Source organism: Haemaphysalis longicornis, unplaced genomic scaffold, assembly GCF_048455015.1.
Source record: "Haemaphysalis longicornis isolate Haplotype H1 unplaced genomic scaffold, Haemaphysalis longicornis Haplotype H1 scaffold_3, whole genome shotgun sequence".
In the NCBI taxonomy this organism is placed as follows: domain Eukaryota; kingdom Metazoa; phylum Arthropoda; class Arachnida; order Ixodida; family Ixodidae; genus Haemaphysalis; species Haemaphysalis longicornis.
This window is the reverse complement of record NW_027526335.1, coordinates 79,372,307-79,388,333: the sequence shown is the minus strand read 5'-3', so window position 1 is coordinate 79,388,333 and position 16,027 is coordinate 79,372,307. Positions and strand designations below refer to the sequence as shown.

General features: G+C 52.8%; 1 protein-coding gene across 1 annotated transcript in view; it reads left to right on the top strand.

The window, feature by feature from the left end:
- Positions 1-16,027, top strand: part of Dve (SATB1_N and homeodomain domain-containing protein dve) — a 75,717-nt gene that overhangs the window by 31,145 nt on the left and 28,545 nt on the right. Inside the window, exon 3 of the mRNA XM_077703532.1 lies at positions 12,989-13,171. Within this exon, the coding sequence (XP_077559658.1) occupies positions 12,989-13,171 (183 nt within the window). The remainder of the gene's footprint in view (positions 1-12,988; positions 13,172-16,027) is intronic.

The following is a 16,027-nucleotide window of genomic DNA, read 5'->3' as shown; positions in this document are numbered from 1 at the left end:
TCTCGCTGCCTTGGCGTTTCTGTTAGCGTACTCGGCTAATTGAGGCTAAACTGTTAAACACTACACCACCCTCGGGCGAGCCCCTCAACTCAACCGTTCGTCCGTAGGGAGGGGCTGCAGGCCCGCGAACGGACGCGATCGCGATACGGGCCGGACGGTATGCCCCCCTCCCTCCGCCCTTGTCGGGTGCGGGAATGCGGAAAGCGATTTAGGCGAAGCGGATGACGCCGGCGCACTTAATCCGGTGCCGCCGCCCCTACTGCGTCCGTCGCCGTCGGTCTGTTTATCCGCGGACGGCCTCGGTGCTCGTTTGCCGAGGAAGCATTCATGGGGCGGCGGCAGCCAGCGCTCGTGTCGCGATGCGGCAACCCGGCTCTCCGCTTGCTCTTCTTGCATCGGCGGTGCGACCTTTCCTCTCGCTGTTCCGCGGTTGGTTTGCTCTTCGCCTTATACTCGACCGTCGTTTGCGAACGCTCGCGTGTTTTATAGCCCTGGGTACACGCTAAATCGACCTAGAGGTAAGAGCACGCCCCGAGGGGAGGAAGCTCTTTGCGCACCTTACGCGTGCGCCCGGCTGGTTCTGATGCACTCGCATTTCCTTCCTTTTGGTGACTCGTCCTTGCCTTGTTAATCGTGCCTGTAGCCGAAGGCGTGCACCTGCTTCGTCCTCGCGCTTGCGCGAAGAGGAGGCGAAATTGACAGCCGCGGTAGTAAAACGAGTGGTTAGGAACTGTCACTAATTTACTCCGGGACGGCATTTTTGTGAAATAAAGCTGTTCCCCCTCATTTGGCTGCTCCACGCCGAGGTTGGCGAACACCGTGTTAATCGCAACTTTTCTTTTTTTCTTTTGAGAGAGAGAGAGGCTGCAATGTACAAGAGGCAGGCAGTTTCCGGTATTTCCCATTTGTGTCTGTGCGGGATACGCGTTCATTGGTTCGATGCGTTGGCATTACGCACATACACCACTCTGCTATACGCCGAGCCCCTTTTAATTCGGCTTCACAACTGTGCAGGACTCCATTGTTGGAAACAATTTTTTTTTCTAGGGGCCGTATAACCAGTCTCTCCAAGGGCTCGCCTAAAGCTTTACGAAATACCTCCAAAGACCTCTTGTATCCGTACGGAGTGCCGTATGCGGAGTTGCTTTGACGTAGACTTCACTACTGTGCACGAATGCATTGCTCGGAAGACGTCTTCCAGGGACAATTTATGCAGTCTTGTACGAAAATTGCATTGTCTTACGTAGCGAAAGTGTGGCAGAGAAAGCGTTCTCGAGTACGGATATGTAAATGCTTACGCACTCAATAAGGTCCTGGTGCCAGTTTTTCGTACTGGAACCTCTGGCCGCAGCTTTTCACTTCCGAGAAGCCGCGGTAGGCGATTCGCACACGGCCACCCTTGGGCTTGCGTTCATGTTTTTTTTTCACAGCGAAGCTTCTAGCGCAAGCTTAAACGGAATTATTTCTGTCCGTTGTTGATTTAGGGGCGCAAACAAAACGATGTTTCGAGGCGGGTTCGTTATCACGCTCCTCAACGATCAGAGAACGTCCATAAACGCTGCACCGCAAAAACGCGTTGTCATATTCGCTGGTCATTTTTCGTTTCATTCCGTTTATTTTACCCTCAAGGCCGGAGGCCTTGCAGAGGGGAGTGGGGTAGAGTTATACGAAGAATACGACAGAGGCAGCACGGCTCGTATTAGGTTTGATTAGATTGATTGTGGGGTTTAACGCGCAAAATCTACGTCTGGGCTATGAGGCGCGCCGTAGTGGAGGGCTCAGGATTAATTCTGACCACCTATAGATCTTTAGCGTGCGCCAAAATCTCGGCTCACGGGCGTTTTCGCTTTTCGCCTCCATCAGAAAAACAGCCGCCGCGAGCGGGTATCGAACCCGCGTCCTTGGACCAAACAGCTCAACGCCATAGCCACTGAGCCACCGCGGCGGGTGTTACATATGGTGTAGATTATGCCGTCAAAAACAACGCCAACTAATGTTCTTCCGAACTGTGAGGGTTCTTAAATGGCAGCGGTCAATCAGAGCTTAGTGAGAGGCTCATAATTTATCCTCCCGTATTCTATAAGTATTGCCTGCAGCTCCATTTGTACGCCGCCCATCGATGAAAAAAATAGTGTTGCGTTAAAAGGGAGTCGCCGGAGGAGGTAGCTAGAAGCACCTGCCCTTGGGTCCCTTAAAAAAACGAGGCCCCGTACGACGTGTGCCGCGATCATGCGCGCTGCACGCGATCACTGGAGCGAAGTCTATCTCACGAGCCGCGCGCGTGAGCGGGAGCTCGGCTTTGCAGCGGGGATTAGGCGGCTGCTCGTGCAAATGGGATAAAGGCGCAAAGAGGGGTGAGCCACGCCGTCGCTACGGTCGGCTCGTGCTCCTAATCCCCGTCCGTGGAGCCCCGTTGAAGGGGCTTTGAGAGAGGCCGCCGCGGCCGCTCGCGTGGGCGCGCATGGGAGCGCGAGCCTTGTCGAACCCCTTATCTGCGCGGAGGCGAGTTTCTTGTGAGAATAGTTTATGGAGTGACTGCATTCGGCGCGGTTCCGTTGCAAGCCTCGGCCGCTCGTGGTCGGCCTCGAGTCCTTCTTGTCGTGATTGCTTCATTGAGCGCGTGAATGTATGGGGTTGAGCCGCGCGTCGGTAACATGCTGTTTGCGTTGTATGTCTATTGATCTGTCATTGTATGCTTACGGGGGGGCCTAAGTGCAGCGCAACCCGTTTTCAATTCCGGTCACATAATTTCGTCTGCCTCCCATCACCGTTTTCTTTGTTTCTTCTGCACGTTCAATGGAGATGTGAGCGGTTAAAAAAAGCATAAGAAAAGAACGGTTTTTTTTTTCGTTTTTTTTTTAACCGGTGTGATATTGAAAAAAAACACAGCCTCTCGGGGGAAATAAGTTTTGGTGCGACCTATCAGCAGTGAAGGAAACGTTTTCTGAAATCATTGCGTTAACGTGAAATCGTACGCAGATTTTGAGAGCCGAAGCTCTGTTGGGACTTCTGTGATGCAGCATGTAGCAATTAGGTTCTTTTCAGTGCTAACGGAAAAATTTATCGGGCACCTAAGTCTCCACTGCTGCATCGTGTTTGCGGTGACGTCAAGTTCACCTGTCATGCTGCACGCATCCGCATAATTCCTGTTCCATCCTGGCACGGTGCGGGGTTAGCGCTGTAGTTACTACATTGGCTTCGGCTCTTGACGACTCGCCTTCATATTTCATGCGATATTTTTTTACTTGTTCTTTTTTTTTACAGCGGCCGTATAGTTGGGTTTCATTCGTGTAGTCGCCAGCAACTACGGTCACTTTTCGAGTCTAATGAGATGTGTAAGGATTTCGCCTTTAATGCAAAATTTTTAAAGATCTGTGCGGAATAGTCTTTTATCAATTTTTCATATTTTTTTGGAAGAAAAAACAACATGAAAACCCTGTCTTTTTTTTTTTTTTTTTTTTGCACGACCCTCAAAATTTCGTAAAAAATTACATCTCAACCTTTTCTTGTATTACATTTTGACCCTGGTTCTTGATGCGGTTGTTTGCTGTTAACCGCCCTGTCTTTCGGGGCTTCAGGTGACCAACCGAATTGAGGTCGCTCTTTATTTGTGCGTTCCCGGCCCGCGTTGCACACTGCTGGTAACACTATCTGTGACGCGGCGTGGCGCTTTTAAACAGCGGTTTTGTAAATCCGCGCCTAGTTGGGACGGTTCTTTTACCGTGGTGATCTTGTGTGGTGTTTTCCTCAATCTCGCCTCGGCGTTTCCCGAGGAGGTGCTTTGGTCGCGGAACAAGACACGCCGTGACACAGGCGGCCACGGCAATTGTTCCCCGCGGGTTTTTCGTGCCTCCTGCTACCTAAACCCGGGGTTATAATCGGGGATAATTGGAGCACTATACTGCGAAGGCCAGCTGAGCGGGCCGCTTCACGCCGCGTCGCTTGCCTCTTGTCCGAGTTCGCGCTATCACTTTGCACATATCGAACGCTGAAGCGCGAGTCGATACTCTGCACACATGGAGGACGGTATGTGCTCGAGGGAACATATCGTATGCGCGCGATGCGTGGACGCGCCCCTTTCGTTCTACGCGATTTATCTGCCCTTCTGTTGCGCGCTGTTTCCGCGAAGCCGTGTGCGGCGCACCGACCCTTATGGTATCATTGATTCTTTTGGCCATTGTTTGTTATGGGCAAACTCCCTGCCCCCCCCCCCCCCTTTTTTTTTTTTTTTTTTTTTTTTTTGACGTGGTTAAACTGAGAACCGCCGCTCACAATCTTCCTTCAGCCACCTGTTCGCCTCCGGCGCTTGTTGTGTCGATGTAAGGAGTATATTGCCCCGGGAAAAGTGTTCTGTCATTCGTGTTTAGAAGTGAAGCCGACTTAATAAAGATCGGTGTAAGCTTGGTATTTGTAAGCTGGCTTTTCAGCGTGGAGTGTTGCACAGTGAAGCCTACTCGTAAAGGTGGGGGAAAAAATGGGCGAGAAGGCGGCGGAAGGAGACCACAGACGACGATCGGGCCGTGGACGCCAAGCTATTAGCGCGACGCCCGTCGGACCCCCGAATACGGCGAGGCGGAAAACGCAAGACGTCGGTATGGCCAGAGTCCTTCTGGCGTGGCTAAGGCCCCATCGGAGAACGCTACTCCGGCGCAGTTTGAACGGGAGCTTGTGGCCAACAGTAACGATTGCTTCGTTTTCCTCCTCGTGGTTTATCCATTCGAACCGCAGTCAGAGAGGGGTTCAGACCAGAGGTCTGCAGGTGCGACCGATGATCTGTTGTGCCGCCACAGCCGGGTGTTGAGGTGGCCGAAGGGCTCGTAACGATGGTTCCCAGCAGGAAGAGACGAAGGCCGCGAAAGGTGTATAACTTAAAGAAAGGTTTATGGGCAGAATGTAGAAGATGTACACATAATACACACAGAGTGGTAGATTCGTCAATCACTGGTCCGGAATAGCCGAAAAGAGCCTATCTGGACGAGGATTTACCCAAACGGTAGGCTTCAAAAATATTTCTCTGGCATGGCCGATGTCGCGTATACAAGGACAAAGAGTCCGACCATGGGGTCCTTGTTTTTGAAGGGTCTGGGCAGCGCCGTTACTGGCGTTCGCGTTTAGGTGATGTCAGAGGGGTGGCATCAAGCCCTGAAGCTTGGATTGACTCGGCACCAAACGGAAGAAAATAACAAAAATAATCCAATGCGAAGCGATCTGGCGCCGCTTACGCGGCTGCGCGCCGTCTCGATGCGGAGAAGACACGCGACACAGGTGCCGGATCAGGTAACTTGAGCATCGCGAGCTGCAGCGTGAGAAGGTCACCTTCCGACGGCGCTTGGCCCTCTCTGCCGAGCCAGTAGGTAAGGGGGAACAAAGCCAAAGCTCCTCAGCGGGCTTACACCAACCAGTAGCCCACAATGAGCTGCGACCTTCACGGAGCGAAATGGCACTGAATTTTAAGCCTCGTGCGTCTCGTGACGCACCAAAATTGACCGTAGTCGTCCGCGTCAGCATGAGTGGCACCGAAATGGCCGCCGCTGCAAAGGGCAAATAAATTGGATTCCAGGGGGATTTGAAGCCGTTTCGCCTGAGCAGTAACCGGGTGCGTTAACCACAGCGCCGAAATAAGAGCCGCATCTCCGTGGAAAGTTCTGTGCTGTTTTGTTGTTCCCGGCGAACTAGTCCGCCACGTTCCACTTGTCTGTGGATACGCATTTGCAGGTACTAGAACGTCTGCATGAGTGCTTGCGAAATGCTTTCATTGGGAGGTGGATAGATGGAGGGAGACTGCGCTGTAAGCCGATGCTTATTAGAATTCGAGTTCCGTGTATTTGAGCGACCAACACCGAGCATTCCTCCCGAACGTTTTCACAACTTCGCCCACTCCGAACAAACTATATTGGCCAGAGAAGTGTGGAGCTCCGCACCGTTATGAGGGCGCCAAGCTTCTCGCGCTCTTATGCGCGTACCAGAAAGTCTTCACGAGAAAGGGGAGCGAGGTAGGGTCCGAGGATCTGCATGCGCCTCTCGGTTCCGAGCTGTTTGGTAGCCGCGTAAGCTCCCAGAGAATCAATGCCGGCAGTACAAGCACTACACTACTGTACAGTGTGGAACAGAAGTGTCACTCCGTACAACTTTGGTTTTGGGTGAAAGTCCTGGGGAGTAAAAGGACAGGAAACGATTCCTTCCTCCGCCCCGGGAGCTGGCTAGAAATTCGCTTGTGAACTGAAGATTAGAGAGGGAAGTTTTATAGCGACCTGCGTGATCTACAGGGCGGCAAGGAGGAGAAGTTGTCTTGCCCGAGCTATCATCCGCTTGTGTTCGCTCTCCTTCCAGTGGCCTTCTGAAAGGAGCTTGAAAAGGGTAGAGAAAAGAACTGTTTTTAGTAGGATCGCGGGCCGTCGGCGTTTAGCGCTGCGCCAACGGCGGCACCAGAGATGGAGATAAAACGAGGGCAAGAGCTATTGAATGAGCCCGAGAAAAAAGAAAAAAGAAAAGGAGGTCGGCGGCGGGAGACTTACGTGTGCGCGCGGCCGTATAGAGTGATCGATCGGCGCGCTTGGTCAATCAGGAATGGAGGATTGGCCTGGGGTACGACAGGCCCGCGCGGATCAGAAGCCACCGCCGCCGCCTTGAGCAAAGGCGTCCTAACTCCCACGAGGGAAGAGGAGGAGGAGGAGGAGGAGGAGGAGGGCGAAGCCGAGGAAAGAAACTCGGTTTCACCGCCTGCCTCGAGAAATAAAGAAGCCGCGCGATAAAGCGGACCAACTGCAGTGGTAGGCTGAGAAACGAAAAATAGCGCGGACCGGTCAGCTGGGAGAAAGAGTAAAGGGCTTTCTTTGGGGAGGAGGTGTCCGAGATGAGCCCCCTTTTCTGCGGCCCGCGGGCGTGCGCTAATGCCGCGAGGACGTCCGCGCTTGCGGCCCGGGCCCGGGATGGCCGCCGGTGGCGCGCGCCTTTGACCAAAGTCCGCGCCCTTAATCCGCGCTTAATCCGACTCCCGGCTTGTGTGTCCCCCGGGCCACGGACACCTCGCGTTCGTCGTCTATCCCGCTGCTGCTGCTGCTGAGCTCTTCTTTTTCCTTGCTCCTTTGATCCCCCTGGTTCTTTTCTCCTCTCTTGTCAGCGTGCTCGCAGAGGCGGCACTTCTCGCTGAGCTGGGGCTTTCGTGTCTGTGGGACCTCTCGCCGTCCTCCTCTTCTCCATCCAGCCGGCCACTCTTGTTGCGCTCTTTGCCGCCGTGTTCTTTAGTCGAGTTCCCAGCGGGTTGCCCTTGTTCCTATCCCCGTGGCCACCTTATTGTGCGCGGTGGGTGGTGGCGGAGGAATCTCTCGGTGGTTGCGACCTGTCGAGCTGATCGCGTCACGCCGCCCGCGCGTCCTTCCTTGGGTCGGAGTAATCGTCTGCTCTTCAAGAGAAAGAGGGGTTAAGAGAGGGTGCTTCTTACTCCACGCCGAGACTTCCATCGATGACTTCGGGCATGCTCTGTGTCCTTCATCTCTATCGTTTATTCTAGGACTGAAAGCCTGCGGACTGTACTGTCAGAACGGATGGCGTTGCAGCGTGTTCGAACCGCTGGTTGCCGAGTTTGCAAGGTTCACGACTGACGTAATGACGTCCGCAACGAACCAAAAAGGAAATCCGTTTTGTTGTGCCCTATTGAGCCGCGTCCTTGTGACAGGTGTGAGTGCACGTGGTCATGCGAATTGAGGCTGGACAGATGTCGGTCATTAGGGCAGTGGGGCCTTCGTGTCGAATGATTTCCTCAACCGGAGCCGTGAAGCATTTTCTGTCCTCAGATCCGGCCTTCACAGTGGCCAACCAGGGCTCCAAACCGGCTTTGGAAAAGCTTAAGCACCTTAAAGGCACGATAAGGGTACACTGGGTACCGGGACACACAGGTTTGGCAGGAAACGAAAGAGCAAACCTGCTCGCCCGCGAAGCGCTTCTCCGGGCACCTGCCAACTGTGGTCAAACCCAAAAGCCCGTGACACCGCCAAAACTGCAGCTAAAAGAATACGCAGACAGCAAACGCAAATTCACTCCTCCGCACAAGAAATTATCCAGGCAACAGCAAACCACTATAAGGCTGACGCAAACGCAAACGCTACTCACACCCGACAAAGTTTACATCTACAAAGGCTGTATGAACACTTCCCCGCCAGAGTGTGATGAATGCCACGTACCGATCAATCAAGAGCACATGTAATGGCTATGCCCCAAGGTAGATAGAAGCAGTATCCGCAGGGAGTGGCTGACTCAACCGGCCACGCTAGAGCAGCAGCTATCGTTGGCAAGCTTTGTCCAAAAGTCCATAGGCACCCCGCCTTCCCGGCTAGACCCCTGGAAGACCAACTAACGAGGAATTCCAGTGGCCCCCTGGAATGAGGAGGCCTTAGCCAAAAAGGCAAATAAAATTTTCTCTCTCTCTCTCTCGCTTGAGGCGGTTCACGGCAGTTCAGTGCCAGTTCCGCCGTCCTGCGTGAACAGCGGAACCACATTTTTACGGCGAAGCTGTATACGGCTACTCTCCGGCGATGTCGATGTCCGACCCTCTCCGCGTCGCGTCGACACGGGAAAAATTTCGTCTCCAGTTTCTCGCAAATGCCTCTCAATCTAGTGCGGGTATCTTCGAAATGATCATACCGAAATTGACCGCAAAGACGACGCTGTCATTACGCCGCGTTTCATCCACTCAGGAGTTGCGCTCGTACGGTGGTGCGCTGTGCCTCTTACAGCCATTAGAGAGTTACAGAACAGCGGGAAACCGGAAACCGGTTCGGTACCCGGTACACCTGCGCATGCGCACAACCAGCTTTTCCGCCTCTTCGCACACGTAGTAGCGCCGGTCTCCTACCGGGTACCGTACCGGGACCGGTTCTCCGCTCTGTATAACCCTCTATTTATGTCTGTACACCCCTTCCCCCCCCACCACCCGCCGAGGCCTTGTATTTGTCAATTACAGCATCGCACGTCCAGCCTGAACGTCGTTAAATAACGTTTTTTTTTTCTTGCCGAGTTAACGCGCGTGTATGCGTGTGTGTGTGTGTGTGTGTGGGGGGGGGGGGGGGGGGGCGCTCACAAAAATTTGCATGGGTCGTTCCTATTGGTGGATTATTCATGTGAAAACCGGGCCGTAATGACACCACCGTCGGAAGAATTAAGTAAGGTCTGTCGCGTAATAACGCCAACATTCGTTTGCGTGATCGCCATGGACTCGCGTATTAAAAAATCACAGTTGAACATTCGAAAAAGGGGGAGTTGAGCACTTTGAAAGCCCGTAGCTCGTGGGCAACTACGTCGCGCAGTTATTTAGGTAATCGGACTTCGAGGTAAGATCATCGTAATCGCAATTTTGTGTCGGCGACCTTTATTACTGTGCACGTTATGCGCACACTCTGCTTATGGCAGGTAATAACGTTCGCTGACGTACTACTTCCACTGGTGTCATCATGCACAGACGAGGTATGCTTAAAGGAGCCATGAAGAGAAAACACAAGTTTGGTTCATTCAAAAGATTGTCTCGTTAGAATCATACTGACACCACTTTTAACGTAAACTTCGCTCAAATAAGCTACATAATTAGGAAAAACGGGAATGGTCATGCGACCCACCAGCTCATTTCCCGCAACAGAACCTATGATGTCACATGAGCTAAGCTCTGCGATTGGCGGAGGCAGGCAGAAGCATACGAAAATCAGGTAGAGCTTACAAACTAGACGAACGAGCCATTTGCGCTTAAATTTAGGGCACATTCTTTACAAAGCAATAAGAATGATGGGACAAACAGTGGAAGTTACGAAAGCACATGTAAACATAGAAGTACTGATGCGTTCTGCTGTTCGTACTGCGCATTGGTTTAGCTGCACAGCACTACGGGGCTTGGGGTTGTCTCAGACGACACTGGCCGATTGACGCAAGCAACGGTGTCTTACGTGACCCCATTTGTTGAGCGAGCACTGTTTCAGGGAACGAATATTTTCTCCCAGAACAAAAACAAGCCAGGTTTAAATGCGGGCAAAAACAAACCAAACGCTTGCCACGGTATGGTGGCGCCATCTAGGTTACGGAACGTAAAGAAACGCGGGAACAAACCAACACCGCTGTACAGGGTGGAGACAACCTTTGAACGGTCCCGTGCCGCCGCAATTGGGCCAACGAGCTCAACGCGTTATTCTTTTCGTTTCCCACGAGACCTAGCAACGCGAAACAGACAATATGATTCAAACTTCTTCAGTAAACCGCGTTGCGGCGATAATTTTAGCGCGGTTTTGACACAATGACTTGCTTTGGCGGCGAGCGAGCAACCGAAAATGGCGGCGCCAGCGTATACGTGTCTCTACCCTGTACGGCGGATGCGTGAATGAAGGTACTCTAGGCTGCAGAGCGGTCGGTTCCTGTGATGTCATTTGGGACCACGAAAACGCACGATTGAGCGGGAAAATGAAAATTTTAACCTAAATTGTTTAATTTCTCAGTGAATAATGCACCGTTTGTATCCGGACAAGCGCTGGGGGCACTATAAAACACGAAATCTTTCGAATAAAACCAACTTGCATTTTCTCTTCATGGCTCCTTTAAGGTAAATGTAATTATACGGTATTGACGTCTGCCGCTGCTGTCTAACGGTTTCGGTATGCTGGGTAAAAGCCAGGTAAATTCAATTGCGTGTACGCAAGCACAGTAAATGATCCAACGTTCAAAGCTTATATTCAGTGACCGTGTGTGTCGCTGAACCATGCGTGCCGGCCCATTTGCCTGTAGACCTTCTTTTCCTCCAAGACGGGCCAGAATACGTAAGAAGCGGGGTCTAATTGTGCATCCATAACGTTCAGCAGTGGTCTCGAGCGGTACTCGCTGGTAGCCCGATCAGCCAGGGCTGTCTTGCGAGCGCCTCACGCTCCTCCACAGCCGCTGTCTCGCTCCGGATTCCGGAGGGAAGGGGGGCGAGGTTTCGTGTAGTATTCCGTGCATTATTGGGCGCGCAGGCTGCGTGTGCGGGGCCGGTGGGGGGGGTGGGGGGGGGGGGGGGGGCCTCACTCTATCCCGTCATCGTTCTCTTCTTCTACGAGAGCAATTCACCGCGGAATTGTTTTAGCGCGCTCGCGCCGTTTTTTTCCTGCGGGGCGGCGGCGGCGGCGGAGGGATTAGGAGAGGATAGAGGCGAAGGGGGCGCGCGAGTTCGGTGTCGGATAAAGAGGAGACGGCGGGGGGAAGGAGGAGGATCTTTTAATCCGCGAGGCGAAATTTTCCGGCGCTCCTCGAAGCCCGGCTTTTGGATTAGGCGCCGGAGCCGGATTAGGCGGCAGCGAGCCTTTTCTGCCAGGCAGCAAACTGCGCTCGCGCGCGCGCGCACTGCTCGTGTTTGGGAGATTTGTATTCTGACGCACGACGTTGTCTGTCGCTGCGCCGCCGTTTCCTTTTGTTTCCCGCTCTCCTCCTCCCCTTCGTCGCGCGCGGCGGCCCTTTCAATTCTGTTAGCCGTGGATTTGCGCGGCTGCAGTCTTTTTTAATCTCGACGGGGTGCCTTGGCGTTCGTTTTGCTTGTGCTCTGCAGCGGGCGGAATGAGAAGCGAAGTGCCAGGAGCGGGTATTGTAATGGCACGAGGCGGCGGCGTGCGCGGCGCTAAGCGCTGGATTAAGCGGCAACGCTAATCGATGCAGCGCCGATCGAAACCCCGTCGCTGCTGCTGCTGCTGCGCTCGACGTTTAGGCCGTCTTCTTCCTCCGCGGCCCTTTCCCGCGGATTGGATTTGCTAGGCGGAATGTTAGCCTCCCAGCCGTTTCCATACCTTATCGTGTTCGCCCGTGAAGGCGGCGTTGCTTTTCGTTCGTATTGATTCGTACTTGCGCGTCCCATTCCACCGCCTTATATACTCCCTTCTTACAACCTTGCGTGTGGGTCGTTTCTTCTATCCTCGTTCCCTCAGCTGCAAGTAACAAGCGAGTGCTGCTCAGCTCTGGGGAGAAATTATTCCGTCCTATTATTAGTACGAATAATGCGGCCAGACTCGTTATATTGCACCTAATAACTTTGGTTCGTTGCGTCACACCGTTCGCCTAGACTGCGTCATATCGTGCTGGATGTCATTTTACCTGCTCGTGCGTCTTCGTTCGCTTGATCCAAGGATCCCTTGCCGCGTATCGTGGCTTGTGGAAATAAACTCCGTACTATCTGTGCCTAACAGGTTCATTTGGTCAATGCACCGTAATAAGCATCCATGATGCGTATCTTTGCGCATTTGATGGAGTGCTATGTTCTTCGCGTCCTCGGAGCTCCTGGGAGGGACCTGATTTTTTTTGTTTTTGTGGTTTTGCGTTTGTGTTGGCAGAAGGTTAAGCGTTCGTTTGGCCTTCACCGAGCAAGCGTATACCTTTTCAAGAAAGCTGTCCACGTAGCTTGCTCGCCGCAGTTTCTCCTTCCAGGCTGCGTTTCGCGTTGCGCTCCGCCTGAAGAAGCGGAGGAGTCTCTTTTCGTGTTCCTTGCGCTATGGCGGGATGATGATCCCCAGTCCCGGTTGTCTTCAAAGCGCCCCGTGTTGTATCCCCTCTCCGCTGCGGCATTTGCCTTGCTGGCCCGTGCTCCCGTCCACATTTTTATAGTGCCTTATTCCTTTCCCCATCCCGAATCGAGGGAAGCCGGCAAGGTCTTTCGCAGGACCCTCACTGTCCCGACGTGTGTTCGTGCCCTCGTTGCACTGCATGGCCGTTTATTCCGGTGACATTTTTGTGACCTGCGTGCGTTGCTGCTGTTTGCGTTATTTCTCTGGTTTCTCCGGAATATAGATCTTTTTGCGGGCGAGGGGCACCTGTTGCGTTTCGCGTCGTTGCGTCGGCCATCGCGTGATTCTCGCATCTTGCGGAGCTTCAACGAACTGACACGAATGCTGAGCGCGGAGTTTTGGGAAGGAATGCCTTCTTTTCAGCGCTCCCCCGTCCTGTCGTCGTCCCCCAGTGCGGCGTGTACATGTGGCGCAATGTGTGGTCGTCGCAGGCAAGACTCTGCCGGTGCACTGCGTCGTGGAGCGGGTGCCGAGCCCGCAGAGCGAGAGCCAGCAGCCGTCGGTGGAGGTGGACAGCTACGCCATCGTGCCCAGCGCCGCCCTCTTCGTCGACCTGGTGCGCACGGCGCTCACCAAGCTCGGATACTCGCCCTCCGAGGCCATCTGCGCAAAGGGTGAGCTCTCCTTTCACTACTCTCCCTCGAACCAATGCGGCCTGGTGCCTTGATACTCGTCCAGGGGCGGTATTCTCGTGTTTGTCCGTTTCGAAAACGTCCGTTTTATTGTGACGTACAGCCGGTAAAAGGCTTGTCTATAACACAGCTTTCGTACTCTCAGCCCCATCCTGCCCCGCCTGAGTGGGATTTGAATAAAACTACTGCGGAATTCTGAAGTCTTAGCCCTTCGCTTTTGTCTCCGACATGTTTGGAATGAGTATGTTTCGGCAGTTTTCGGATGTAGCTGGTTGAAGTCGAAGTCGCTGTTATAGACAAGCGTTTTACCGACTGTACTTCCAGTTGTATGCGAACTTTGGGTTGACTTTTGCGCAATTGTTCTTGTAACTGTTCTTGTTAACACATTTTATACGATAAACACATTTTAAACGACTAAACATATTTTGAACTATCTTGTATGTGTTTGTTCCGCCAGCTAACCAACAACAAGGCGACGAAAAATCGTCTGCTCCTAATCGTGTGCTCCGAGAAGCTGCCGCTCATAGCTCCGCCGTGCTTACATGACGTCACATCCGGGTGTTCGCTTTTAGTCAAATGAGGACTTACTCAAAACGGACACTTTTGAAACGGACACAAAACGGACAAAACACGAGAATACGGCCCTAGATCGCGAACCGTTGTTGCATTGGATTGATTCGCCTTGCGCATCTTGGCGTGTCTCGGAATTCCGCGCGAAGTGATGGTAACGTCTGAGCGACGGTTCAGTGAGGGCTCATTCGCGCTCTTCTTCCTTGCCGTCGGATGGTTTTGAATATAAGCGTAGAAACCGTGCGTCACCCCAACGTGCCGCGTAATAAATTACAGTTATGTCCGTCTCGCCGGGGTAGTCATCCCGGCAGCGTCAGTGGGCGTTTAGCGGTGCGATGCCGTGTTTGGCGTGACCGTAGCGGCGATTAGATAACTTGCGTAGGGCACCCAAAGCATTGCACGTGCAGTCGACGCAGCTTCGGTGGCGGTAACGCGCGGGCCCTTGGAGTTTAAACAGCCTGATAAGGTATTTCGAATGAGCAACCTTCAAACTTTAGAAAGAATGGACAAGAAAATAAACAAATCAGGGAAACGTGTGGCTTCGTGACACAAACACGAGAGAAAAAAACCACGCGCCAAGATTTAAAAAATGTCTCCAATCCACGCTGTGAAGGTGTTTGGACGTCGAGGCTGTAAACGACGCCCACAACGATTACCCGTGCGACGTCACTTGAATTCACACACGTGGCTCTTCAAAGAGTGAAACCAGGCACTTTTCCAGCCGTTACCAGGGATTCGAGAGGGTGGCGTCCCGAACACAGCAGCGTCGGCAGAAAGAAAACGGAGAGCTAGGAGCGTTTCGTGAAGGCTGAGAAGGAGGGTGGTATGCGCGCTATGGCGTCATCCCTCTCACTGACTCGCCCTCGTTCTACTTTCCACGTGTGGACGTAGCTTAGTCGGCAAGACGACGGGCTCTCGTTCTGCTTCTCTTCGGGCCCAGGTTCAATCCCTGGCGGTGCCAGTAGTTTGCTTGTGTAGCCTGAGTGTAGCCACTAGCAGCCTGGGATGTTTGTGTAGCCAGTAGTAGCCTGGGAGTTTTCTGCTGACGCCGACACGAAAATTTCCTTGGCTGGTTAGAAGTATACTGTGCAGAAATTTAGAGAATTGTCTACTAATGTGTAGCATTTTTATGCCGCTTGTATTTAGTGTGAGTTCTCCACAGACAGTTTTTTTTTTTTTGGGGGGGGGGGGGGGAGAGTTTTTTTTTTTTTCTAAATCCTATCTGACCAATTATCTCCGTTCACGCTATGATAAAGATTACAAATGGAATTTCCACGAAATCTGCGTTATTGGGGAAATGGAGGGCGTTACACGGTCCCTGCTGTGGGGATACTCGGCAAACAATGTATTAAAAAATGCCGGGCTGTTTGCACCAACGTGAAACCCGGAGAGGGGCGAAGCAAGCGTGTATAAGTGTATTCAAAAATTGTTTCTCTCTTGCCACACGGCGTGCGTTTGTGGAGGAGCAATCGCGCGCTTGCTGAGGCTGTGGCGCCCTCTCTTGCGTAGAACCGGATTTAAGCAAGCAAATGAGAATTAGACTGGCCGTAAGTTGCCTTCGTGTCACACGCCGCAGCGTGCTAAAAAGTACGCTTTACAGGAGGAAACCTGCCGTTTGAAACCAGTTTCGAGACGTAATTTAACTAATTTCTCTTATTAATGCTATTAAATCCTAATTATTCCAGTATTTTAAATTAGTTTACATCTTGTTAGTTTATTTTAAACCTATTTTATTCATTATACGCTTGGTTTTTTACCATCGTTTGACAATTTCATTTACCGTGACGGCATGAGTCGACAACGGGAGACGCCGACAGCCCGAGCCTCTGAGGTGCTTCGCCCCTAGTTCGCACAGAGGGAGAGATTGGTAAAGCGTGGCATCACTCAATGTACAGCTGTAGTGTGTATATTCCACCTTGCTTCCGAATTCCTTTCCTAGCGCGCAAATTGTTTTCCACCCCCTTTTTGGCAGGTTTAAGTTATTAATCCGCAGTGTGCGCGGCGACCGACTATGGATAGGATATAAGCGTCGCGCGCAAAGCAGGGATATTGGTCGTTGCGCGCGCGGCAGCTAGCTGAGCGGGGCATTCTCTCTCGCTCCTCAGCGACGTCGTTTTCGCCTCTCTTCATTTTCGGCTGCGCGAACCCCGAGGAGAACCCGTCCGCCGCTGCTGCCATGTTGCTGGGCTCTGCCGAGCGCATCCGGCCCTCATCCGCTCCATCCCGCGCGCCGCCTAATCCGCGCGCCTCCGCGGCACACGGATCGGG